The sequence below is a fragment of the Callorhinchus milii genome, unplaced genomic scaffold (assembly GCF_018977255.1).
Source record: "Callorhinchus milii isolate IMCB2004 unplaced genomic scaffold, IMCB_Cmil_1.0 Scaffold4, whole genome shotgun sequence".
Classification (NCBI taxonomy): Eukaryota; Metazoa; Chordata; class Chondrichthyes; order Chimaeriformes; family Callorhinchidae; genus Callorhinchus; species Callorhinchus milii.
The window spans coordinates 62,384,652-62,411,110 of record NW_024704745.1 but is presented as its reverse complement, the minus strand read 5'-3'; the positions used below and the strand labels follow the sequence as shown (position 1 = coordinate 62,411,110).

Here is a 26,459-nt window from a genome sequence, read left to right as displayed (position 1 = left end):
AGTCATTTAAATTGTTCAAAGAGCAACACCAGACAATGTTCTGACATATCAGCATGTTTGAAGGAATGTTCTTCCCACAGCTTAACTGTGCTTTGACGAACTACCGGTTGATCTAACTGGTACATAATAAAACCTAATATATGAATGTTTTTAATGAACCAGAAAAAGCAAGAAATTGTTGAAAAGTAGCTCCACCAGAGTACAATCATTAAAAAGTATTATCCTAGCTGGTTTAGTAATGAGCACTAAATACACATTAATTATTTTGCCCGCAAAATACAGTCAAACCACTTTACAGTATATCCTGCAAAGTGCTTTGAGATTTCTCAATGACGTGATAAGGCGCTATAAGATGCTATAAGTATTATTATTAAATATCGAACTTAATATTAATACAATACAAAGTTACATTTGTAAAGCGTCTTTCACGTTAGAGGGTGGGAACGGTGCCAGTTGACAGGGAGAGGTTGACGAGGTTTGAGAGTAAAGGAGCGAGGAGGTGGACTGGGAGGTAAGGAGAGGAGTAGGAATGGGGTCGAGGGAGCAGGTGGTGAGCTTCACGCGGGTTATAATGGTGATGAGAGAAGAGAGGGAGACAGGTCCGAAGGTGTGGAGGGATGGGTAGGGGCCAGAGTTTGAGGGAGAGATGGGGAAGGGGTGGCATTTGGGAGGATGGAGGCGGCTGAATGGATCCCCTTGATTTTGGTATCAAGGAAATCCAGCATTTCCTTACAGTTAGAGTTGAGGAGAAGAGGTGTAAGAGGGTGGACGGAGGAGCCAGTTGGTAAGGGAGAAGAGGAGTCTAGGGTTGTCCTTGTCCACCAAGATTATCTTGGAAAAGAAGGACAATTTAGCAGAGGCGACGGCTGAGCGGTAAATTTTGATGTGGTCCAGCCAGGTTTGCTGTTAAATCATTTGAGCCAGGTGTGTTCGGCGGCTCGCACCTGTGCCTTGAGTGTATGGAGGTGGCTGGTGTACCTGGGTGACTTCCGTGAGTAGGAGGTGGTTCGGGAGGTAAAGGGAGTACAGGCATCGAGAATGGTGGAGAGGAAGTTGTGGAGGAGAGTGACCAAGGAGGATAAGTCGGTGCAGGAGGTAGACCAGAAGGGGAGGAATTCAGACGACTTCAGGGCAGCGGAGAGGGGTGCAGGGAGATTCTTTTCCAGGGGCTGTAGGAGATGGAGGTGGTGGTGGGGAGAGGAATGGAGAAGTTAAAGGAGATGAAATGGCTTTATCGGTGATTGTGAGGTCCGAGTCACAGGTCGAGTGGGTGGATGTGGAGGGAGAGGTTGTGAGAGGAGGGAGAAGTCTGTGGAGATAGAGCAAGATGGGGTGAAGTCCAGGTTGAAGTTGCCTAGGATGAGGAGGCATTCAGAAGAGAGGCAGAGGGAAGCTAGGAGGATGGAGATGTGGGGGAGAGTTTGGGGGAAACAACGATAAATCAGGAGAATTTTGAGGGAAAGATTGGAGGGATGGTAAGAGGGTAAGATGCTCGAAAGAGGAGAATGAGCCAGAGTAGTAGGGGGATAGAGCAAGTGAGGACCTGGAGATAAGGGCCACACCACCACCACGGCGGTTAGGACGTGGGGCCTGACGGTGGTGTGGCCTCAATTGGGGGATGGTGTCGCCTGGGGTGTTCTAGGTCTCAGTGAGGGCCAGGGTATCAATATTTTCATCCAAGATGATGTTGTTGATGGCGAGAGCCTTGTTGGAAAAGAAGCGGTCAGTATGTACACTGATGCGGAGGGGACAGTTGACAGAAAAATGTGTGAGATGGGAGGGGGTGGTCTGACCCGAGACCATCACCACCTCCCTCCCTCCCCCCAAACCCTCCCCCCTCTGCATCTCTCCTGTTCTGTCCTCTCTCTCTGTCCCCCTCGCCTTCTCTCCCCACTTGACCTTCCCACAACCTCCCTCTGTTCCAGCCTGGGAATCCTCCGCCGGGCTCACTGTGGCACTCGGCGTTGGCTGTACAGCAGCAGCCACACCGACTGCCCCATTCCCCACCACACTCACCAGCCACCCCGGACACAGACCCGGGGAGCCAACCTCTCATCCCCATTCCCCCCACCCCTGCCTCACAACCTGGACCCCCCTCCCTCCCCACACACCCTTCTGTTAACCGCTCCCTCCATATCGGACTACAAAACGTCCGCTACCTCTGTAACAAGGCCCTGGTCATCAACGATCTCATCCTTGATGAGAGCGTTGACATCGTGGCCTTAACGGAAACCTGGCTCACCCCAAGCGACACCTTCCCCCTCACGGAGGCCACACCACCCGGCTACACCTCCCACCACATCCCTCGCCCCAACCGCCATGGCAGTGGTGTAGCCCTTATCTCAAGGACACCACTTGCCCTATCCCCCTACTCCTCTGGCTCTTTCCCCTCTTTTGAGCACCTCACCCTCTCCCACCCCTCCTTTCTCTCACTCAAAATCCTCCTCCTCTACCGGTCCCCTAAAACCTCTCCGACCTTCATCTCCGATATTTCTACCCGACTAACATCTCTCTGCCTCTGCTCTGATCGCCTCATCATCCTGGGCGACTTCAACCTGCACTTCACCCCCTCCTGCTCCATCTCCTCGGACTTCTCCTCCCTGCTCTCCTCGCTCAACCTCTCCCTCCACATCAACTCCGCCACTCACAGTCACGGCCACCCACTCGATTTGGTGATCACCCGGGGCCTCAGTGTCTCGGATGTCACCATTACCGACAAGGCCGTCTCCGATCACCACTTCATCTCCTTCACCACCTCCACCCCCCTTCCCACCTCCATCAGACCCACCACCATCTTCTACCGCCCTGGAAGAAGTTACCCCCACAATCCCTAACCGCTGCCTTGGAGTCCTCTGAACTCCTCTCCCTCTGCCCTTCATCCCTCACTGACCCCTCTTCTCCTCTCACCCTCCTCCACAACACCCTCTCCTCCACACTCAACACTCTTGCCCCCATCACCTCCCATACTGTCTCTTACTCTCGCTCCTCCCCCTGATTCACCACCCACTCCGCTCACTGAAGAGCCAGGTGTGGGCCGCTGAACGCACCTGCCTCAAATCTGGCCTAACGGTCCACCGACAAATCTGGCTGGACCTCCTCAAAATCTACCGCTCCACTCTAGCCTCGGCCAAGTCGTCCTTCTACTCCAGGATAATACTGGAGGCGAAGAACAACCCCAGGCTACTGTTCTCTACCACATCCCGACTCCTCCGTTCCCTCTGCCACCCCGCGCAGGTCATCTACTCCCAACATTCACTGTGAGGAGATGCTGGATTTCCTTGAATCCAAAATCAAGGGAATCCGCTCCGCGGTCACTCCCACTCCAACTTCCACTCAACCCCCACCCCCTCCCTCCCACACTCCGACTCCTACCCATCCTCCCCTACACACCTTCGAACCCGTTTCCCCACCCTCTGTCACCAAACTCATCCTGTTCCTGAAACCCACCACCTGCTCCCTTGACCCCATCCCCACTCCACTCCTTATCTCTCAGTTCCACCACCTTGCCCCACTTCTCACAGACACCATTAACCTGTCCCTCTCCTCTGGCTCTGTTCCCCTAAAAACTGCCACCATCACTCCCACTTTGAAAAAAAATCCTCCCTTGATGCGTCGCAGCTATCAAGCTACCAACCCATCTCCAACCTCCCCTTCCTGTCCAAGGTCCTTGAAAGAGTTGTCGCCTCCCAGCTGTGCTCTTTCCTCTTCACCCATGCATTATTTGAACCCCTTCAGTCAGGTTTCCGTGCTGCCCATAGCAAAGAAACCGCCCTGGTCAAGGTCACTAATGACATCCTGACCATCTCCCTCTGCCTCCTCGTCCTCCTCGACTTATCGGCCACAGTTGATACGGTCTATGCTATACTCCTCCACCGCTTGTCCTCCCACCTCAACCTTCAAGGCCCTGTCCTTGAGTGGTTTAGGTCGTACCTCTCCCACTGTCTTCATTTTGTTTCCACAAACGGCTTTTCCTCCAGCCTCCGCACTGTCTCATGCGGTGTCCCTCAGGGCTCTGTCCTCGGTCCCCTCCTCTTCACCCTCTATATGCTCCCCTTTGGTGACATCATCCGCAGACATGGGGTTAACTTCCACATGTATGCGGATGACACCCAACTCTACCTTTCCTCCTCTACCCTCAACTCCATGACCACCGATATCCTGACAGCTGCCTGTCTGACATCGAGTCCTGGACGAGAGACAACTTTGTTCAGCTCAACGTCCGCAAAACTGAGGCCCTCCTGATTGGCTCGCGTTAGCGCCTCCGCACCTCTGGCGCTGACAGCATCAGCATCCAAGGCTGCACTCTCCACCTCTCAAAGCCGTCAGGAACCTCGGTGTTCTGTTCGACCCTGAGCTGTCCTTCCTCATATCCGCGCCACAACTGGCACCGCCTTCCATCACCTCCGAAACATCACCAGACTACTGCACTACCTCACCCCTCACGCTGCTGAAACACTGGTCCACGCCTTTATCACCTCAAGGCTGGACTATGGGAACTCTCTCTTCGCCGGCCCTCCCTCCACAAGCTGCAGGTCATTCAGAACTCTGCAGCTCGTGTACTGTCCTGCACCAAGCATCGCGACCACATCACTCCCACCCTCCCTCCCCATCCCCCAGAGGATCGAATTCAAGATCCTCATCCTCACCTACAAGGCCATTCATGGCCTTGCTCCCTCCTACCTCTCCGTCCTACTATCCCCCTACTTACCTGCCCGTACCCTCCGTTCCTCTGGCTCCGGTCTGCTCCACATCCACCGCCCTACCATTGGTGGCCGAGCCTTCAGCCCCTTGGCTCTGGAACTCCATTCCCCAGTCCCTTCGTCTTGCTTCCTTCCTCCCTTGCTTCCTTCCTCCCTTTCCTCCTTCAAGGCCGGTCTCAAGACCTTTCTCTTTGACCGTGCCTTCAGCTCCCCTCTCAACTCTCTACCCCCTCCTCGCTCGCTCCCTCCCTTCCCTCCCCTCACCCTGACCATTTCCCCTTGCTCGGATCCTGACCCAACTGTACAGCGCCTTGGGATGTCCTCCCGACGTGAAAGGCGCTCTATAAATGAAATCTTGTTGTTGTTGGAGGATTGGCAGGGAGGGTGGGAATGTGGATGAGGAAGGAGAGGTTAGCCCCCGGGTTCTGGATCTGGCAGTGTTTGCGGTGGTAATGCCTTGTGATGAAAACTACCTCTGGTGGAAATCTGTTTTGCAGAATGTCAGTGTGTATACCATGCAGGATTTAAAACAGACTGTGCTGAAACTTGCTGTGGTTATCTTTCTGTTTAATAACTTTCCTGTCCCAAGCTAAAATGTAGCACTGTACTAAACTTACTTTTCAAAAAAATACTCTACGTCTTTCTTCAAATGTGCCTTCGGCCAACCTCCTATCCTTCCCGCCCCGATCCCAATTCCCTGCTCGCGTCCAAATCCTTGATTATCCAGCGCCTTGGAACGTCCTGCCGACGTGAAAGGCGTTATACAAATATTTGTTGTTGTATAAAATGCCAATTGCAGATAAAATATTTTCGTAAAACATGTCTTTGGAGCTCCAAGAGATAACCTTTAAAATGTTTCAACTGTATTTAATTAAATAAACTCTGAACTTGACTTGTGAGCGTTTTAGTGCTTAAATCTGTAGAATTTCTCTTGGGAGTTGGACTTCCTGATGACTGATTAACAAGTACTTGTGTATTAGCGGAAGAATACCAAACAATATGTGGTAAAACATGAAAAGTCAGCTTTTTAAATGCCATGAATTTCTCCTTCTAATTAACCTAGAACACAATACAACAGAGCAGTATTTGATGGATACAACTATATATAATTGATCTGGACAGAGAGAGGTTTAAGTTTGATAAACCTAAATTATGAAGTGTAAATTGTGAGGGAATTGTGCCAATAATGGGAAATTGAAATAGTGCATTTACTGAACAAGTGGTCAGAATTATAGTTATTGAAGTTCAAATGTGAGGTAGTGCAGTTGGATGAATTTTTTTTAGGTCAACCATGTATCCCACATAATGCATGAGAACTCATCACATGCTTAGGAGTAACAGATTGAAAGTTCCACATTTATGCCATCTATATATGTAAATTTTTCTGTAACTGGAATGGACTGCCCACACTCTCCTTGAAAGGACAGGTTAGTTGGTGGGTCGATCTTGGGGTCCCCAGAATGTGTGTTGGGGTATTGCTGGATTCAGCCAGCTAAAACCGCAATCGTTAAATACATAGCAATCTGTGATTTGGCGTTAAATCAGTGTTATGTGATGAGACCAAAGAGACTTCAACCTGTTCTCTCCCAAAAGAATTGGTGGAAAAGAGGAGTGATAGAACATTTTCCCATTTAGCCTTCTATCAAGGTCAGGGGAATGGGAAGAGATTAAATGCTCTGTAATTAAATGTGTGAATTAACTATTTTATTCTCTGTAGTATAGGTGCTATAATTACAAACAAATGCTTACTATTCAAGCATCAAATGTTTCTGGAATACATCAGGGAGATGGTAATTGCAAGTCATTAATTGCTTTTTATAAATTTTCCCTTTTTAGGAATGTTTGTGACAGCAGCAGGAATCTCCCAGCGTGCCCCTGTTCATTGGTCAGAGGATGTGATTGGAGCAGCAGTATGCTTTCCTTACGTTGTAGCTCTGGATGAGGAGTTTGTTACTGTACATAGCATGCTAGACCAGCAGCAGAAACAGACCGTGCCATTCAGGGATGGCCATATACTGCAGGATTTTGAAGGTAATGCATATTATTAAAAATAATTATCCTTACATTTGATACAGGGCCTTTCATGGCAGGAGGACATCACAAAACGCTTAACGGGATGTACTGTACATCATAAATTGTATTTTGTAGGTGAACACGGCAGCTAATTTGTCTGCAGCAATGTCCCACAAATGGACGTGAAGGGAATAACCAATTTTATTTTGAGAATTGATGGCCAGGATACTGGGAGAAACTCTTTACATATAGTGGCATGGGATCTTTAACATCCAACTCAACAGGCAGATAGGACCTTGGTTTAACGTCTCATCCAAAGGACGGCACCAACAACAATGTAGCACACCTTCAGCACTGCAAAGATTATTATTATATCTCTGGTCTTGTTCCCTCTTATCTGAATATGCTTCCTGCAGTATAAATAATTGTTGTTGGTTATCTGTATAGACATACTTTTTGGGGGGGGAGCTATTTGTTAGCAAAATTACAGAATACTCCAGCAGGCCTAATTTGTAAGATCCATTACTCAACAGGGAAACTGATTTTAGCTACAAGCAAAGAAGTATATGTCCTGGTACCATTACCTTTGGAAAATCAAATTCAAGATCTTTTGACCGGCCGTAGAGTGGAGGAAGCACTGGTCCTGGCAAAGGGAGCTCGACGGAACATTCCAAAAGAGAAATTCCAGGTTAGTCAGATTTTGTCCTTTTTATTTCCTTAGACAGAATCCATTCAGTCAAATGTAATTTGTGTAATATTTGTGTCCCAGTCTTACACCATTGGCCACTTTCTCACTGTATGGATTGAAGATTGTTCTTTCGTCCCCACTCTGCTGAATTAGCTGATCTTAACTGGAGACAGCAGTGCACCAGCTACACCTATCCTCAACAACCTTGGACTGGAGAGAGGAAAAGCATAAACCAGACTTCTCACTCCTGTTTATTTTAGTTAAACCATATCTGTATGAGAGCAGGATTGGACTGGGTTTGTTCTTTCCCCTTCTCTTCCCCATTGTTATTTTGTGGAAAGCTGTATAATTTTTAAGTCCACGACTTACATTATTCCTAGTGCCATTTAACTTGCACTAAAGTTTAAACAAAATAATTGTAAGATGCAAATTGTGAAACGGAGTAACTGATAAATGAGCAATAGTATGTTGCATTGCAAAGCTGCTGTTTCAGACATGTAAAAAAAAAATTGTTTTTGTTTTGAAAAAGGAGGCTCTAAATTTATATGTGATGTCCAGTTTCATGCATTTGTTCACTCTGGAATGCAAATTGATTGACTTGATTTTGGTTTTACATTTCTGTTCGATATTTTTTGGATTGACTCTGCCAGTCACTTCTGTTTATAATCTGCAGGGTATGTACAGAAGAATTCTGCAGCAAGCAGGATTTATACAGTTTGGCAAACTTCAATTTTTAGAAGCTAAAGAACTCTTCAGGTATAAAGCAACTTAAGTGTTCAGTAGAATTGCTCAAATTGTTAAGATGAATTTTGTTGTACAACAACTTTTCTTTGAATTGTATGCATCAATTTAATCTTCAATCATCTACAGAATGTTGAATGGTAAAATAGTACTGTTTCTGTAGTAAATTGCATTAATCCAACTGGTCATGGCCTTGCAGATATTTCTTTGTTTTATGAATTGCTGATTTGACTAAATGCAGAAGAAAATCAAATGTATTATGTGAAAGCCAGTGGGCACAAATCTATTCATAAATCTGATGATGATGTAGAAAACATTGGTACAATTAAATTGATCTATATACCAACAAGATTGGACTTATTTGGAATATTAATTGCAAATTGTTTGCCACTAAAGTTTGCTGTTGATAAAAGTTGGGAACTATAATACCTTGAGATCAGAAAACTTCAAGATGGGTTAAGCAATAATACCTTGAATTTATATAGCGCTCCTCACGCTCACAAAATACAGTCAATCCACTTTATGGTATATCCTGTGAAGCGCTTTGAGAAGTCTCAATGGCTGATGAGGTGCTATATCAAATGCAAGAATTATTGTTACAAGTAGGGTCTCCGAGTGCTGAACAGCAGGATGGTATGACCCATCATAACATGTGGAAATTGTATTGGTCCATGATGTTGGAATAGCTGCTATTTAAATGCCATTCAAGTCTCTTGCATTTTTTTAAAAAAATTCTGGATTGCCCATAGTGTTGGTGAAATCCTCTCTGCTAAATAATATGCTAAATAGTTTGGTTTTATTATTCGTGCAAAAAAAACTTCAATATGCTCCTCTCTGTGTTCGTCTTGCTATTGGTATAATGGTTTAGTCTAATTCAGTCAACTTGATCTTGTCCTCTCTATGAATTTTCCAGAATGTTGAGGATTTAGGTTAATATACATAATATACATAGGTGGAGTCCTGTAGCTCAGTGGTTAGAGCACTCGCTTTGGAAGCGAGAGACCTGAGTTCAATTCCAGGCAGGTCAGGGCGAAACCTTGGGCAAGTTTCCTTACTCCACACGCCTAATAATAATCCCTCCAAAACAAAACAATAATAAATTGGTCATTTTCAATCCACGACTGTTTGTGGGACATTGCTGTGCGCAATTGGCTGCCGGGTTCGCCCACAAACATACAGTCAATTCACTTTACAGTGTGTTCTGTGAAGCGCTTTGGGATGTCCTCCCGACGTGAAAAGCGCTATATCAAATGCGAGGATTATTATTATTATTTGGGATATAATTGAATATTTTGGGTTATCTAAATCTGTATTGGTGCAATCTAGATTTTGCGGGGAAAATATTTCTACTTAAAATGTAAGTTTTTTTTAAACAAAGTAAAAAACAATAACTTTTAATATTTTCCCCTTCTGAGCAAATGTATTTTTCTGGGTTGAAATGGTAATATTTTCTGTCTTATAAATTACAGCAATATATTTAACTATGCTCTGCATTGATTCCCACCTACATATTTAGTGTAATTTCTTTAGTGATGGTTCTTTTGGCTATTGTAATTCACGCCCATTTCAATTTATATTGATTTTCTTTATATTTCTATGTGACTTAACAGGAATGGCCAGCTTGATGTAAGGGAGTTGATATCTCTCTATCCATTTCTGCTTCCTTCAACCTCCACATTTATGCGGTCCCATCCCCCCTTGCACGAATATGCTGACCTGAATCAGTTGACGCAAGGTGACCAAGAGAAGATCACGAAATGCAAGCGCTTCCTTATCAGCTACTTGAATGAGATCCGGAGTGCTGATGTTGCTAATGGTTATAAAGAAGATATAGACACAGCTTTGCTGAAACTATATGCGGAAGCTAATCACGATAGTTTGCTGGATTTATTGGTTTCTGAAAATTCTTGTCTTCTAGTGGAAAGTGCTCCCTGGTTGGAAAAACACAAGAAGTACGTAATGCAGGTTATTTGTATTTTGGTTAATTCTGTGAGGGGTGGCATTGGCTTCTGTATTTTATCAATGATTGTTTCTGAACTTAAATGATCAGCATAGACTATTAGCGAGCAGTTAATTTTATTCACACTCAGGGTTGACTGGAAGAGGAATGAAACATTTTAAGGGAGTATGTATAGTTAGGTATTTAATTAATATCAATATTGAATCCTTCCAAATAGGTTGGATCAGCTTTTAAAGCAAGAGTGCAAATCTAATTCAGAACTATGTAACTGCTAATATGAGTTATAACAACTGAGTGCCAAGATGAATATTCATTTCCAGGTGGAAGTGACTTTGATGACGACCTTAATTCCCTTTTCTTAACTTTCAGCTGTTCACTATCACCAAACAAGAAACCACTGCTGTATCATTGTTGTGCTATGAATGTTTGAATTGATACAGTGATCATTTGTATTTAATGATTTCTCGGGTAGCATAACTGATGGTGTTAACATTGTGCTTTTCTAACTGCAGATATTTTGCGCTTGGTCTTCTTTATCACTACAACAGCCAAAATGAGGCAGCACTACAGGTAAGAAATGATTCACAAGGCTTCTGATTCTAGGAACTTCAGCATTTACAAAGTCAAATGGTGATCGAACATGAATGAGGTAACTGGAATAAGCATAATATTTCATTATGAAATCTGCGTGAGTTGCATCATTGTTCGTTCATGGCATGTATTCTACCTTTCGGTCATTAGATTTCGCAAACCTAAAACACCTGATAATAATCCCTCCAAAACAATAATAAATTGGTCATTTTTAATCCATGACTGTTTGTGGGACACTGCTGTGCGCAATTGGCTGCCGCGTTTCGCCCACAAATATCCAGTCAATTCACTTTACAGCATATTCTGTGAAGCGCTTTGAGACGTCTAGAAGACGTGAAAAGCGCTATTTCAAATGCAAGGATTATTATTATTGCTACTGCTGATTTATTTTAAAATGCTGATTTTCTGATGGTTACTGTTTGGGTGGTTGAAAAATAAAATGCAGTAATCCTGCTAGTGGAGATGAGGTGCTGTTATTTTATACTTCCTGCTATGCAATACATTTAATAATATAATAATAATCCTTGCATTTGATATAGCGCTTTTCACGTCGGGAGGACGTCCCAAAGCGCTTCACAGAATATACTGTAAAGTGAATTGACTGTATATTTGTGGGCAAACGCGGCAGCCAATTGCGCACAGCAATGTCCCACAAACAGTCGTAGATTGAAAATGACCAATTTATTATTGTTTTGGGTTTTTTGGAGGGATTATTATTAGGTGTGTGGAGTAAGGAAACTTGCCCAAGGTTTCGCCCTGACCTGCCTGGAATTGAACTCAGGTCTCTCGCTTGCAAAGCGAGTGTTCTAACCACTGAGCTACAGGACTAATTCACTTGATTGGTTTTTTTCTGGACCACTTTGCACAAATTATTTAAAGGTTACTGGTCCTCAGTGATGCTATACTTAACTAAATAAACAGCAATATATGCTAACATTTTTTAAAAAGTCCTTCAGGGTTTGTTACTGTGATATCAATGCAAAAATAGGTTAAATTCTTACTCTTCACAGATCAACTCTTTGAACTGTTGAAGTTGCTCCTGTACTTCAGAGTTTTATAGTTGGAGAGGTTCTGCTGCACACTGTGTTGAACACCAATTAATTGCTTTTCAGATGAGCAGATGTTTATTATGCCATCCACTTCACTACAATCTGGGAACACTTGAATAAATAAGTGCTTCTTAGATCATTTGTTCAAAACATCTTGCTTTTTATATTATTTTTAAAAGCCTGTAAAATTTATGGTTAGTCTCTTTTATTTCTCTTGAATTTTTTTATTTACATGTGAAGGAAAATCTAGAGTCAATATTTTCTGTTAAAAGTATTCCTTGCTGTAGAAGAGAATTATGATTATTTTGTTGCCTATAAGCAAAGAATCTTCCAAAGTTTTAAGAATTCCTGCTCCAGGGATGTAAATTATAAGGAGTAGAGCATGTCCCAAAAGGCACCATTTTGTTCAATTTGTTGAGTTCTTCTGACTGGCATGGGAATTGATCCTTTGAAAGCAACCATACAATAATACCAAAGAATAATAAAAACAAATAATATGTGCTTTCCTGGGTGTTGTTTGATTCTGGATCAACTCAATCCAAAGCCACCTTTTTTCTCCTCTCTCTCAACAAAATGACCCTTTCTTAATGATTTTCTCTTCGTGAGGATTAGTAAAATGTTTTGTTTTGCTTTGTAAGGTTTTTAAAAATTTGATCATTCCACGTCTGTTTGTGGGTCACTGCTGTGCCCAATTGGCTGCCACATTTTGCCCACAAAATACGCAGTCAATCCATGTACAGTATATTCTGTGAAGTGTTTTGAGACGTCTCAACGATGTGATAAGGAGTTATATCAAATCCAAGGATTATTATTAGATTTTTTTCTGCTTTATAATTTCTAACATGTAATTTTCTAGAAGCTGCACACTATATTAAAATCATCTTCTATGAGCAGTGTGAACATGTAGGCTTTGTTGTAATGATTGCAGAATCGATTTAAAACTTCCACGAGGCATGAAGAAAATTATGTATGGATAAATTTGCCTCTTAAGTGCAGCTTAGTTTGTATCTGCATCTTGCTTATCATTTTTCACTGTTGCAGATTTCAATCAAATTCTGTCAGCCTGTTTGCATTTAATTAATAAGACATATTGGACTCAAAATGGGAATCATTGTATATTGATTTTAGAAATGTAGGAGAGTTGCCCATTGAAATAATGGTACAGTGTTGTGTATGTATGACACAGTATGCATTTTTATTTGCCAGTTTAAATTCTCTTTCCCCTCTCAAAGATAGCTTCCTACAGGCATTTTGCCCACAAATATACAGTCAATTCACTTTACAGTCTATTCTGTGAAGCGCTTTGAGATGTCTAGAAGATGTGAAAAGGGTTATATCAAATACAAGGAATATGTAGCAGCATAACATCATTTGTGCTGTGTTTAAAATTCAATATGTCTATATTGCTACAAATAGGCATATTGATGAGTGCTATAATAATAATTGCATTTGATATAATGATTTATGACGTTTCAAGATGTCTCAAAGCGCTTCACAGAATATACTGTAAAGTGAATTGACTCTATATTTTGTGGATGAAATGCTGGTGCATATGCGCCATCCAACATAATATAAACAGAATAAGCACAAAGCAAATTGAATTGTCTTGAAGTCTGAAGAATTGAATTGTCTATTTAAATGACTTCATTTTCACATTCCTCAAGCCTCTGGAGGTAGAGAGTTCACATGTTTGAAGAAGGCCCTTTAGCCCATTTGATCTCATCCTTCCAGAATATTCACCCTAAGGCCCTCCCTTCTCAGCATAAAGCTGTTTCTTAAGTCCAGAGTCCTGGCCTTGATTAAGTTTGCTTGGTTTCATATATTCCTATTTACATGGTAACATGTACACAATATTAGTGAATGGACAGGCGACACAGTGGGTGAACAGAAGCTTAACTCATTACGGGTGAGTGGTATAGTATATTAGGCAGTATTTTTTCCCTGGATACATGTAGCTCATTGGTGCGAAGGACTTAAGAAAACCTAGGAAAGATAGGTGCTGTTCAGCTGAAACTGTGAGAAACAGGAGAATGATGCACTAAGAGATTGTGTTGAGAACAGAAATTACAGGACTAGGAATAGGTCGGAAGCAAATAGAAAAGCAAGTAAAGTGATGAATAATACAGACCAATTAACCAGATGCTAGAGGAATAAAGGAGGCAAAGGTGACGTATAGCAGAGGAGATGGCAATGGGCATAAATTTGGCTGAGAGGATGCATTAATGAAAGTTTTTATGAAGTTAAAAAGAAAAATTAAAATCTTGAATAAGATTGGAAAGTCCTTGAAATGCACAATAGTGGGTTAGTAGTTAACCTTTAACTGCATTAAAATAAAATTGCCATAATTGGAGATGCAAGTTTTTTGAATGTTAAATATTTCATGTTCAGGAGTCGGCAATCAAGTTTCCAATGCTGTTTTGTTAGTTTAAGCAGTTTTTTAATCTTTTTCTCCACATCCTTTACTATCTAAGGTCTTATCTTTCTCCTTAAATACCTCACGTGATTCTGCATCTACAGCCTGTAGCAATGCATTGCACATTGTGCGCAAGTAATGTTTTCTGAATTCCTTTTAATCAGGTTAGCCCCAATTGTAAGATTGTGCACCCTTGTTCTCGTTTTTCCTACTAGAAAGAAGTGTGTTTTTTCTCTCTCTCTCCTCAATTTCCTTTGTTGTTTTCAGATTCCAATCAGACTGCCCATAACCTGCTCCTTTCCAGATAAAATACCCTAAGTTTGCCCAACCTCACTCAATACAGCGATTAGGTTCCTTTATTTCATCTTTTCATCATGTAGATCCTACATGATTCTGAACATATCAATTCAAAGTTAATGATTTTTACTTTTCTTGAAAATAAGTATTATCTAGGAAGATACACTGGCATACTGTCCATATTTATGATATAAAACGTCCTGAGTGATAGCAGAAAGGGTAAATAGGGCTGTGGCAAAGGCTTTAAACTAGTAAACGGGGGGAGGGATCAGAAGGAAGTGACTCAAGCCAGACAAAAGTAAGAAATAAGGAGAATATAAATGATCAGGAATTAATACAGTTATAGAACAGAAGTATGAAAAGACTGTCAAAAATAAAATGAGGAACAATTAATAATAATGAATTAAACTGTCCGTACAACAATGTACACAGTCTCTGAAATAAAACAGGAGAACTGGAGGCAATAATTCGTAGTGGGGAGCCAGATATAATTGGGATTACTGAAACGTGGCTACAAAAAGAACAGTACTGGCAATGAAACATTGTAGGATATAACTTATTTAGAAAGGATAGAGATGGGGAAAAAAGGCGGTGGAGTAGCTGTACTTGTTAGGGACAGCATCATGGCAGTAGAAAAAAGGGGCATGGCTAACAGTAAGATAGAAGCAGAATCTGTGTGGACAGAGATAAAAGATAAGAAGGGATCAATCACACAAATAGGGGTTCTTTGCAGACCACTTAACAGTGGAAGGGAGGTAGAGGAAGAAATATGCAAGCAAATTAGGGAAATGAGTAAAAGACATAGTGTAATAATCATGGGGTATTACAACTACCCCCAAATAAATTGGCTAGTAAAGGGGAATGGAGTTCCTTCAATGTGTACAGGACTCCTTTCTTACCCAGCATGTAAGAGGCCCAACAAGCGAGGAATCCCTACTGGATTTAGTAATGGGAAATGAACCAGAGCAGATAAGAGAAGTACGAGCAGGGGAACATCTACGCAATAGCAATCATAACATCTAGAAACGGAAAACATAATAAAGAATAGTCAGCACGGATTTCAAAAAGAAAGGTCATGCTTGACCAACCTCATTGAATTTTTTGAAGGGGTAACAGAAAGAGTGGACAACGATAATGTGGTAGATGTAATATATTTAGATTTCCAAAAGGCGTTCGATAAGGTACCACACAATAAACTAATGAATAAGGTCAGCGCATGTAGAATCGGGAAAAATAGCAGAATGGATAGCAAGCTGGCTGCAAAACAGAGAGTAGGGGTAAAAGGTAGCTACTCAGACTGGCAGAGGGTGGGCAGTGGTGTTCCACAAGGATCGGTATTGGGACCACTGTTGTTCACGATATACATTAATGATTTGGGTTCGGGGATCAGCAGTATGATTTCAAAATTTGTGGACGACACCAAATTGGGGGGAGTAGTTAATACAGAGGAGGACTGCAACAAATTACAGCAAGACATTAATAAACTTGCTGAGTGGGCATTTAAATGGCAAATGCATTTCAGTGTAGAAAAGTGTGAGGTGGAACGTTATGGTAGAAGGAATAAGGAAGTCACATACATCCTGAAAAATAAAAACCTAAATGGGGTAGAGGAGCAAAGGGACCTAGGGATACACATACACAGTTCACTAAAAGTAGCAACTCAGGTTCACAAGGCCATAAAAAAAGCAAACCAGGCATTGGGGCTCATTTCTAGAGGTATAGAAATGAAAAGCAGGGAAGTTATGGTAAACTGCTACAGAACCTTTGGTTAGACCACACTTAGAATACTGTGTGCAGTTCTGGTCCCCACATTATAGAAGGGATGTAGAGCACTGGAGAGGGTGCAAAGGAGATTCACAAGGATGATCCCATAACTAAGAGGTTATACCTATCAGGAAAGACTGAACATACTTAGACTCTTTTCTCTAGAAAAGAGGAGGGTAAGGGGTGACCTGATAGAGGTCTTTAAAATGATGAAAGGTTTTGATAGGGTAGACATAGGGAAGCTGTTTCCACTTGTGGGGGAGACCAAAACCAGGGGCCATTAATATAAAATAGTCTCAAATAGGGAAGTTAGAAGAAATTTGTTCACATAGAGAGTAATGGGAATGTGGAACATGCTACCACAAGGAATTGTTCACGCAAATAGCACCGATATATTTAAGGGAAAGCTGGATAGGTACATGCGGGGAAAGGAATAGAAGATTAAGTTTAAAGGCTTAGTTGAGAAAAGGCAGGAGGAGGCTCATGTGGAGCATAAACACCACCATAGACCAGTCGGGCCGAATGGCCTGTTTCTGTGCTGTATATTCTAATGTATAATGTGGCTGTTGAGGCATTTACAGTATAAATGTAATTATCTTCATTTCTCATAGCTGTGGATGAATATTGTCGATGGAGGCCTGGAGGACACTACCCGCTCAGATCTTTATGAGTACATCATTGATTTTCTCAGTTTCTGCTCTGACCATGAACTGGTGTGGAAATATGCAGACTGGGCCTTGCAGAAAAATGAAGAGGTTTGTTATTTCCTAACGATGTTTAAATTTATTCAAGTGAACTTTCATATGAATTTTCAGAAGTTTTATTAATATATTGTAAAGCACAATATTCTTTCACTTTATAACTGATGATGTGATTTGATTTGGCTATTCCCTCATGGCATTTGTAGGACTTTGCTATTTGCAAAATGCTTGCTGTGTTTGACAATAAAAAACAGTCATTACATTTAAGTATAATAACCTGTTCTTTTGTGACATTTCCACATAATAAATAACTAATTATTTTTAGGTAAGCAAAACTTAAAAGCTGTTAATCTTTGAATATGGAAGATCAGAAGTTAAATTGGTAGCTTTGTTACCTAATATATGGCAAACAGCAGATTTGGGGAATGAACTTTGGATCCAACTAATGCATGAATGCAAGAAAATAAGGGGATAGAAAGAAAAGTTTCGATTTAAAAACAAAATAACGTGTTACCTTGCATGTTGTAACATATACACTGTGATCATTTATTCCATGTGAAAGATGCCATGAAAGTACAAGCTGTTATGTAAAACGGGTGTGGCATTGTTCAAGACAGAATAGCCTAAATGTTTTATCTCTCCTTAAATAATTAGCAGATTTAAAATGTGAAGTGAAGTACTAACTGAGTTGGTTTTGCTCTCACAGCACTCTGCTCCAATCTGTTACCACACATTTTGTTTTAAAATCTATTGTAAGATTTCTAGACCACCATTAGATTGTCTGCATATGAGAGGTTCACAAGTTCAATTACTGAGAGCATATCTGTCACTGAAGCCTCTCACTTGGGAGTGAAATTTCTCTGGCAAACTTCCTAGACTGAGGGATTTGGGAGAGCAGAGGCTCATTCCCTGTAAGCGCACCATTAAGCATACAATATTAATTGACAAATTCCCAGGCTAGTGTACTGCTTAGCAGCTTCTTTTGACGTGTGAACTGATGGAAAATTAAGATAAAGTAGGCCACGATTAATTAAGGTATTAAGTGGATCATGGTGTGGTTTATTGAGAATTCTAACAATGCTTTGGTTGTAATTTTATCGTTATGCTGTAGGTTGGGGTCAAGATTTTCACACGACGACCTTTGGTTGAAAGCCAGACTATTGGTATAAATCCAGATGACATAATCAACTATCTACACAAGTACAGAAAAGCTGTTGTTGTATACTTGGAGCACTTAGTATTTGAGAGAAATATTCAGGTAAATTTATAGCACATGAATACCAATAGCTATAAAATGTCAACTTGTACGCAAAATGGGGTTTCAAAAATAATTTTCAACCAAAGTTTTCACTGTTTTTACCTCATTTTCGTTTCCTGCCTCACCTCTCCTGAAGGTGCTGATTACTGCTATGGTACAATTCTATAACTTCCTCCAATTCATCTTCCAATGGGCTATTCATGTGTGAATGTAAATTAGGGAGGATTCATTTGTATTCAGTGAATTTCATTTACTTCATTCTTTGACTGTGATAAGATCCAGGTGGATAGTCGAGACTTCAATCTTCCACATTATATTCATGCATTGACTTTCACACAACCAAACCTCAATCATGCATGAAGTCGTGAATGGTTAACTAGATTACGATCTGTCAAGGTGTCTACACAGAGCTACTTTGTGTAAAAAAATTCTACACAAATTCTGTACTGGTTTACTTTACAATTATTGCTGCCAATTCCACAGTATTTGAAACACATTCCATTTCTTTATTTAAGGATTGTGTTAAAATGGTATTTTAAAATCTCCCACCTTCACCTTATTCGAATAATGCTTGTGCCCAAAATCCATCTGAAAAGTCCTGACCCACTCTGCCTTTCCTCACCTCCGTAACATCCCCCGACTCCGTCACTACCTCACCCCTCAGGCCATTGAAACTCTTGTTCATGCCTTCATCACCTCCAGTGCTCGACTATGCAAACCCCTGCTTGTCGACCTTCCCAACTCCTCCCTCCACAGGCTGCAGATAATCCAGAACTCTGTAGCCTGTGTCCTCCCACACCAAATTCCGTGACCCCATCTCCCCCATTCTCTCCCGACTCTATTGGCTCCCTGTCCTTCAGAGGATCCTGTTCAAGATCCTGGTCCTCACCTACAAAGCTCTCCGTGGCCTTGCCCCAACCTACCTCTGCGACCTCCTAGCCCCCTACCAACCCGCCCGTTCCCTCTGCTCAGCCGGCTCTGGCCTGCTCCACTTCCCCCGACCCACCCGCCCCACCATTGGTGGGAGAGCCTTCAGCCACTCTTCCCCAACCTTTGGAATTCCATTCCCCCAAACACTCCGCCACGCCCCCTCCTTAGCCTTCTTCAAGTCCCGCCTCAAGACCCTCCTCTTCAACTCTGCCACAAGTGCTATGAAAAGTATTCGTGCTTTATATAAGTAAACTGAGATTACCCATTACTTAAAATTCTTGTTTTACATAAACCTTTGTTTGAATGTTTAAAATTCCCTAATTACTCAGAATTTTTTTCAAATTTGGGAATTCCCACAGATGAGGGTTAAAAAAATGTCAATAGAACAAATACAATTTTAAGTTTATTTTCTTGACAACCGAAAATCTCAATTGGATTGCCTTTTTACATTTTTGTCACCTCCAAAATAGATAATAGGAGCCTTGAGGGAGAAACTCAGTATTTTAATGTTAACATTTAAATATTATATCGTGGAGTCCTGTAGCTCAGTGGTTAGAGCATTCGCTTTGCAAGCGAGAGACCTGGGTTCAATTCCAGGCAGGGCGAAACCTTGGGCAAGTTTCCTTACTCCACACGCCTAATAATAATCGCTCCAAAACAAAAAAAATTGGTCATTTTCAATCCACGACTGTTTGTGGGACACTGCTGTGCACAATTGGTTGCTGCGTTTCGCCCGCAAATATACGGTCAATTCACTTTACAGTCTATCCTGTGAAGCGCTTTGAGAACGTTGAGAAGACGTGAAAAGCGCTATATCAAAATGCAAGGATTATTATTTTATGTTTGCACCTACAGAAAGAAAAGTGCCACACTCATCTAGCCGTATTGTATCTGGATAAAGTTCTGGGATTACATTCACAGTCAAGGAATGGTTCAGAAGAACTAACTTCAGCTCGGAACAATCTTAAGAACCTGTTCCGGCACTCTCAACTCTATAGAGTTCATCTTCTGCTGGGTAAAATTCCCATTATACTAGCAATACGGCAAGGGAGGTTTGGAAAATATGAAGTTTGTGGAGATTGAACTATTCCAGGGTGGTTGTTAACTGGAAGTGGTTGGTGAATGGAGGTGATTGCTTGAACAGATTTAACTGTGTGTGTGTGTAATATATATCTGAGATGCAGCCTTTAAGTAACTATTTTGAAATATGAGTAATTTGCGATCCTAAACTCAGATTTCTTAGACTTTTTTAAATTCATTTTCTCTTTCCCCAACAGGTAGAATTAAAGACACTGATCTCTATGTGGAGCGTGCAATATTACATGGAAAATTGGAAGAACATGATAAAGCCCTTGAAATTCTGGTTCACCGACTAAAGGATTTCCAAGCAGCTGAAGACTACTGTTTGTGGAATTCTGATGGCAAGGACCCTTTGTGCAGACAGAAGCTCTTCCATATGCTATTGGCACTTTACCTGGACCCAGCTGTCACCAGTGATGCATTAGTAATGGCTGGTGTAGATCTTCTCAATAACCATGCTGTTGAGTTCGATGCAGTGCGTGTGCTACGACTGATTCCAGATAATTGGTCGATTCAGTTGCTTTCACCATTCCTGGGTCAGGCAATGCGAAAGAGTTTTCATTCTAAATGTATGGCAGAAGTTGCACTGGGTTTAGCGAGATCTGAAAACTTAATATATAGATACACAAAGGTGGGTAGCTCTCAGTAGAAAAAAACACTCCACATTTTCAGTTCTTTATCTCATAAACTTAACAAATTCATGTTTTTTAAAAAATAAAAAATTCCATTTTCTTTAGGCCACACATCTGTATTACAGAGTGACCTGGCCTGATTCACTTTTCAACTTTTACACTAACTTTCATGTTTTTTCTCCCACACACTTTTTCCCCATTTGTTTTCCACTCTTCTGTAATATAAATAGATGACTTATACAGAAATAGGTAATGCTCATAAATACTGCTGGCAGTTCAGCCTTGTATGAAACTGTCAAATTGTCAAAAGTCCCAGTTTTGATCCTCTCTGTTCCATTCTCTCTGTTCAAGTCACCATAATAGCAGTACAAAAATCAACATCCACACCCTTTGGTTAGAGAGAGGATATCAACTTAGGTTCTGCTTCTAATCGCCACCCAGTGATTCCTGCTTGGAAAATGTTTGTGTTTAGTGAGACAGGATCAGAAAATATAGTCATTTCACTTTATAGTATATTCTGTGAAGAACTTTGAGATGCCTCAACAACCTAATAAGGCTCTATATGAAATGCAACGATTATTATCAGGCTTGACTGATGCTTTTGGAGGAAGAATAGTTTTACATCACTCCCGTTTCTGGGCTCATTCATGAAGAATAATCAATTAGACAACGTACCAGAGGGTGATTGGTGCTTCTGAAATTAATTTGACAATAATTGGAGAGGACTAGTTAAATCCTCCCCCCAAAAAATGCCTTAACTTTGTGACATTGGCATCATAAACAACTTGTATCTGCCCTTTGCCACTGAGTGCAAACTGTCAAGTGTAAATCAACTCTTAACATCCATGTAGCAAATGGATTTAGATACACAAAGGTGGGTAGCTCTCGGTAGAAAAAAANCTCCACATTTTCAGTTCTTTATTCCATAAACTATACAAATTAGTCTTTCAGTCCTTTTTAGATGTGTAAGAATGGAGGGACTGAAAAAACAATTAGCTCAATTCCTGTCTTGTCCAACATCATGATGATTATAATTGTAACAGGAATATCTTTTGCATTTGAAAAGTTTGTCTAACATATAGCATTGTAGGATAAGAGAAATGTAGCCCTTTTACAACATTGGATTTCAAAAACAAGCTGTAGTTGTACTACAGAGTTCTGTGCTGTTGAAAAACATTCAACACAAAATGTTACAAGTAAAGTTTCATGCATGTTCTATTTGTGCAACTCTGTCATTATGTAATAATTTTGAGAAGCACAATAGGCCATTTGTTGCTGCATCATATATTAAGGTATAGAAAATAGGTGGTACTGATACCCCAGTGTAGTATTTTCCAAATCAAACATCAGTGTCAAATCCTAATTGAATCAAGCTGCATCCTGTTACAGTAAACTTGAACAAATGCATAGCAGCATTAATGGAAAACAGATGAAAACTGAATCTAATAAGTGCTTGGGAGGGAGTTCTTTAATAATGTGAATTTTGAACCAATGTAACCAGTCTACAAACCTGATTTTCAAACCGCATGATAAACAGTGTTAATGATGTAAAAAAATGCACGCTCACTCAGTAGCTAAAGATGTAGCTGGTCCATGAATGTGCTTCCACAATTGACACAATGGTTGTGTCTGAAGCCTGTCTTGGATCATAGCAGGGGAATGCTGGTGAGAGGGAATGCAGTGTTAAGTTAGTTTACTGCTAATCAGCACTCCAGTGTGTCCAAGTCCAATGCATGTCATGGGCCAGACTCAGACCCAACCGTTGTGACAGTCAGGAGCAGATGCATTTATACCAACAATAGATTGCATTTATATAGCAACTTTCATATTGGGAGGATTCCCCAAGACATAGGATAGTCAAGAGTTTGCACCCAAGTTGGGGGTTGGAATCTAGAGGAGTGGAGATGGGAGGGGTGGGTTGCATGAGGACTATTGAAGGCACAGTTAAAGGCTTGACACGGGCCTTGAAGGAGGCAAGGGAGGGGGCGACACAGACGGGCTGAAGGCCTGACCACCGATGGTGGAGCAGGCAGGGAGCGGGATGTGGAGCAGGCCAGTGCCTGACGAACGGAGGAAATGGGCAGGTTGGTAAGGTTTTAGCAGGTCGCAGAGGTAGGGAGGGGCAAGACTGGGACTTGCCAATACAGTATCTTTATTAGCACATGAAATGGTTACATTTTTCAACTGTGATTAACAGCAACAAATTAAATTTGTATAGCACCCTTCACATCAGGAGAACGTCCCAAGGAGCTGGACAGTCAGGGATGCGCACCTGAGCTGGTGGTTAGGATCAGGAGGCGTGGAGGGCGGAGAGGGTATTTTCACCTAATAGTATTATTAAATATTTTTATACATCTGATAATGACAACCTTTTTTACTTTATAGTTCTTTTCATCAGTCTTGCAGTTAACTATTTTGAAATATAACAATCATCGGGACCAGAAAAGGCCACCTCAGATTGCTCACATTTTTAATATTGTACCATATCTCTCTTGATTTTGCATATCCCTCAGTTTTCTTGACTGCCAAAAGTCCATTCAGTGCTAATTAAATCTATTCTCACTTCTACTTCCCTGGGCAAACTCAGTGTAAAATGGCTACCAACATTGCTGTACAATCGATTCCATTTACTAACCATCTCAACCATCTTTTGCGTAAAGTAGGCAAACTAAAGCTTCCCCCTTCTGAATGTCAGACCACATCTTTTTGTGAACTTCTTGACGATATTAAATACGGATAGTGGAGTCTTATTTGATCATGTTTAATATTGCTGCTGAATGTTGAAACCTAGCCCCTTTTGTTTTTGCTTACTCCCTTTTCAGGTGAAATCAAGAGGAAATGCTGTTGCACTTTCAGGAAAAAAAGTTTGCCAAGTATGTCGTGGCATGTTCACTGAACCAGTATTTCTGCGCTCCCCAGATGGTGCTCTTCTTCATACCCATTGTGCAACAAAATCATCCAGTCCGTCAGCCACTGTTCAGACATATGCCAATCCTTGAAATCAATCCTGAAATGTCAGCACATAAACCAGTGGGTTGGTTAGTTCAAAAATAAAGTTGTCCTCCTGCAGATCAAGAGAAAGAAAAGGAAGGTGCTGCTACTCTTTGAAGAAAGAAAATGAAGAAATCTGTCTGCATATACTTGAAACTTACACTTCAGTGTAAAATGGCTACCAACATTGCTGTACAATCGATTCAATTTACTAAGTAAAGTTAACTGAGCATTATTTGAACTTTTAGGTTTCCCAGCACTGGAGGGGGATGAGGAGTTGGTATCATTGCCTGGACTTGTGCAACATGTGGTAAATACAGAAAAAAAATGACCATTTTCAATTTTGTTGTATGGTGACAGGCTTCTGTTTTTGTGCCCCTCATGTTGCTTTGGGTGTCTGCTGACATAGATGTGCAAAATGATTCTTCTCTATCTTTGATGTACTGAATTGGAAATGGGTAGCCTATTCCTTACCCCATCCTTAAAATTCCTGTCACGTTTTGAGCGCACCTACATTTGTAATTCACCAGTCAGCCCAATAATCTGTACAACATGTAGAATAACCTACACTTGACTTTCAGTCTGTATGCTCTAAATCTACTGTAACATTGTGGGATAATGGTTCCCATACACACCCTAAAGAGTTACAGATATGCACAAATAATATAATTTCTGCCCATAAAAAGAACTGATATTGATTTGACTGCAAGGGAGAGATGATTTTTGGTAATGAAGAGTAATGTGGGGTTACTGGTACATAGGAGCAAAGGTTCTCCAAGGTGTTACTGAAGAACCTATATTTGGCATTATATGACCGACTTCCATGGAATTTTTAGGAAAAAGGGAAAAAAAATACTATGTTAAGTGATTGTGATTTTCTAAGTTTTAGTCCATATGATTGTATTTTGAGTTGAAAAGGATCTCATCAATTAGTGCTATTTTGAGAATATCAAATACATGAGCTGCAGTGAGAAATTTGAGGAATTATAAATATTTTGACTGTCTTGAAATCTATGGAAAATAGTCCTATTAAGTAATTATGATATCTTTTTAACTACAGCCATACATTTATTCATGTTGCCATTAATTAACAGATTGATTAAGCATCCAGGTGGCTACCAATATTCTAGCAGAGTTTTGTTTAAATGGTCATTTTGCAATGCTTATAGAGTATTTGTATGTTGTAAGATGTTTGATTTGGAAATCTTGATTATAGAGGACTTACCAGGTCAAAGGATACCGGTTTCACACATTGTGTGTTAATAGTCTGACATTTTAATAAGTATAGGGAGAGAACAGCTATGTTATAGTTCTATTTCACCCTCATACATGTTAAATATATTTGCAGGGGTAGATAAATTTCAAGGTCAAGAACAATTTGCTTCCAATGCAAACCAGAGGAGGAAGGGATGCACGTTTCCTGCAGGTTCGATCCAATCTTTGTTTTGTTCAGCAACAAAATCTTCATGTGTATTTCTGACACGTACATCTTATCAATTACATGTGTTTAATGTGAAGTGAATCAAAAGACAAACTGATTTGTGATTTTAACTTCATATTGGTTTCCTTAACTTTATATTCTAAGAGGCGTATTCTAGATTGAGTAGTAACGGCCTCGTTTTCTACTTAAAAGTTGCATATTTTATTATGTTTTAGGTGATAAAGTTTACAACTTCTGAATCATACCAGATTTAAAAACAAAAATGTGAATTCTTTGAATAGTAAAATAACCAAGTTAAATTCCAATACCATTTTAAAGAGTCCAATGATATGTTGAAACTGAACCAAAGTGCACGTTTACTTCTGAAACACAGATGTACACTTCTTCTGTCTGTGGTTTTGTACAGTGTGTATATGCAGTAGTATTGGTAACAGTCATATATGTTTTGAGTTGCAATCTAAATTTTGTTTACTCTGCTGTTTTACATAATCCCAGTGATGTTCAAACACAAACATTTTAAAATTTGCAAAATTGCCTAATACAGTGGAAATCTTTCTACTTTAACTGTCCTATCTGACTACTCTGCTTATATTTAATTTTGCACTGTAAATACTATTGTACAAATGTACAGATGACAATTTTAATAAATCCTTTCATTGGGGAAAAATAGAATTTGTTGGCCTGATTTGAGGACTTAAAATAATTATTTTGGATTGTGTATGGAGACTCTCTCATTTTTAGCTGGGGAACCAAATTGTGTCTAGGAATGCCGTAGAATATTTTAGGAATGAGCTTGCATTATAGCATCTTTTCCCTTCAAACTTTCCCAAAATGCTTCACAGATAATTACTGTCAGGTGAGTAGTTTTATGGGAACATATTTTGGCACCAAACTCCCACAAACAGCCATGAGGTGAGCAATACGTAAATCTAGAGGTTGTTGGCCTGGATACTGCCGAAATGCTCTTGTTTGAATAGTGAGGCCCGGATACTGCCAGAAATAGAAGTGAGAAGTGCTGTTTATCTAGTCTTTCCTCATAGCTCATCCCTCAAACACTGGAGAGCATCCCCATTGCTCTCACTTCCTCTAGAGCCTGCTCAGTTATTGCAGCCATCAGAAATATATATAATCCTATCTGCAGATGGACAGGAAGACAGCATAATGCTGGAGTTTAAGCAGCTAAAACTATATAGCTTGCCATTGCAAAGAC

At 40.9% G+C, this 26,459-nt stretch overlaps 1 protein-coding gene across 1 annotated transcript in view; it reads left to right on the top strand.

The window, feature by feature from the left end:
- tgfbrap1 (transforming growth factor, beta receptor associated protein 1) overlaps positions 1 to 26,459 on the top strand; it is a 31,278-nt gene extending 4,819 nt beyond the window's left edge. The window contains exons 3-12 of the mRNA XM_007885094.2: positions 6,537 to 6,731; positions 7,247 to 7,401; positions 8,075 to 8,157; positions 9,753 to 10,094; positions 10,615 to 10,672; positions 16,828 to 16,971; positions 18,029 to 18,175; positions 19,961 to 20,120; positions 20,383 to 20,816; positions 23,640 to 26,459. Of these exons, the coding sequence (XP_007883285.2) occupies positions 6,537 to 6,731; positions 7,247 to 7,401; positions 8,075 to 8,157; positions 9,753 to 10,094; positions 10,615 to 10,672; positions 16,828 to 16,971; positions 18,029 to 18,175; positions 19,961 to 20,120; positions 20,383 to 20,816; positions 23,640 to 23,816 (1,895 nt within the window). The 3' untranslated portion in view covers positions 23,817 to 26,459. The remainder of the gene's footprint in view (positions 1 to 6,536; positions 6,732 to 7,246; positions 7,402 to 8,074; positions 8,158 to 9,752; positions 10,095 to 10,614; positions 10,673 to 16,827; positions 16,972 to 18,028; positions 18,176 to 19,960; positions 20,121 to 20,382; positions 20,817 to 23,639) is intronic.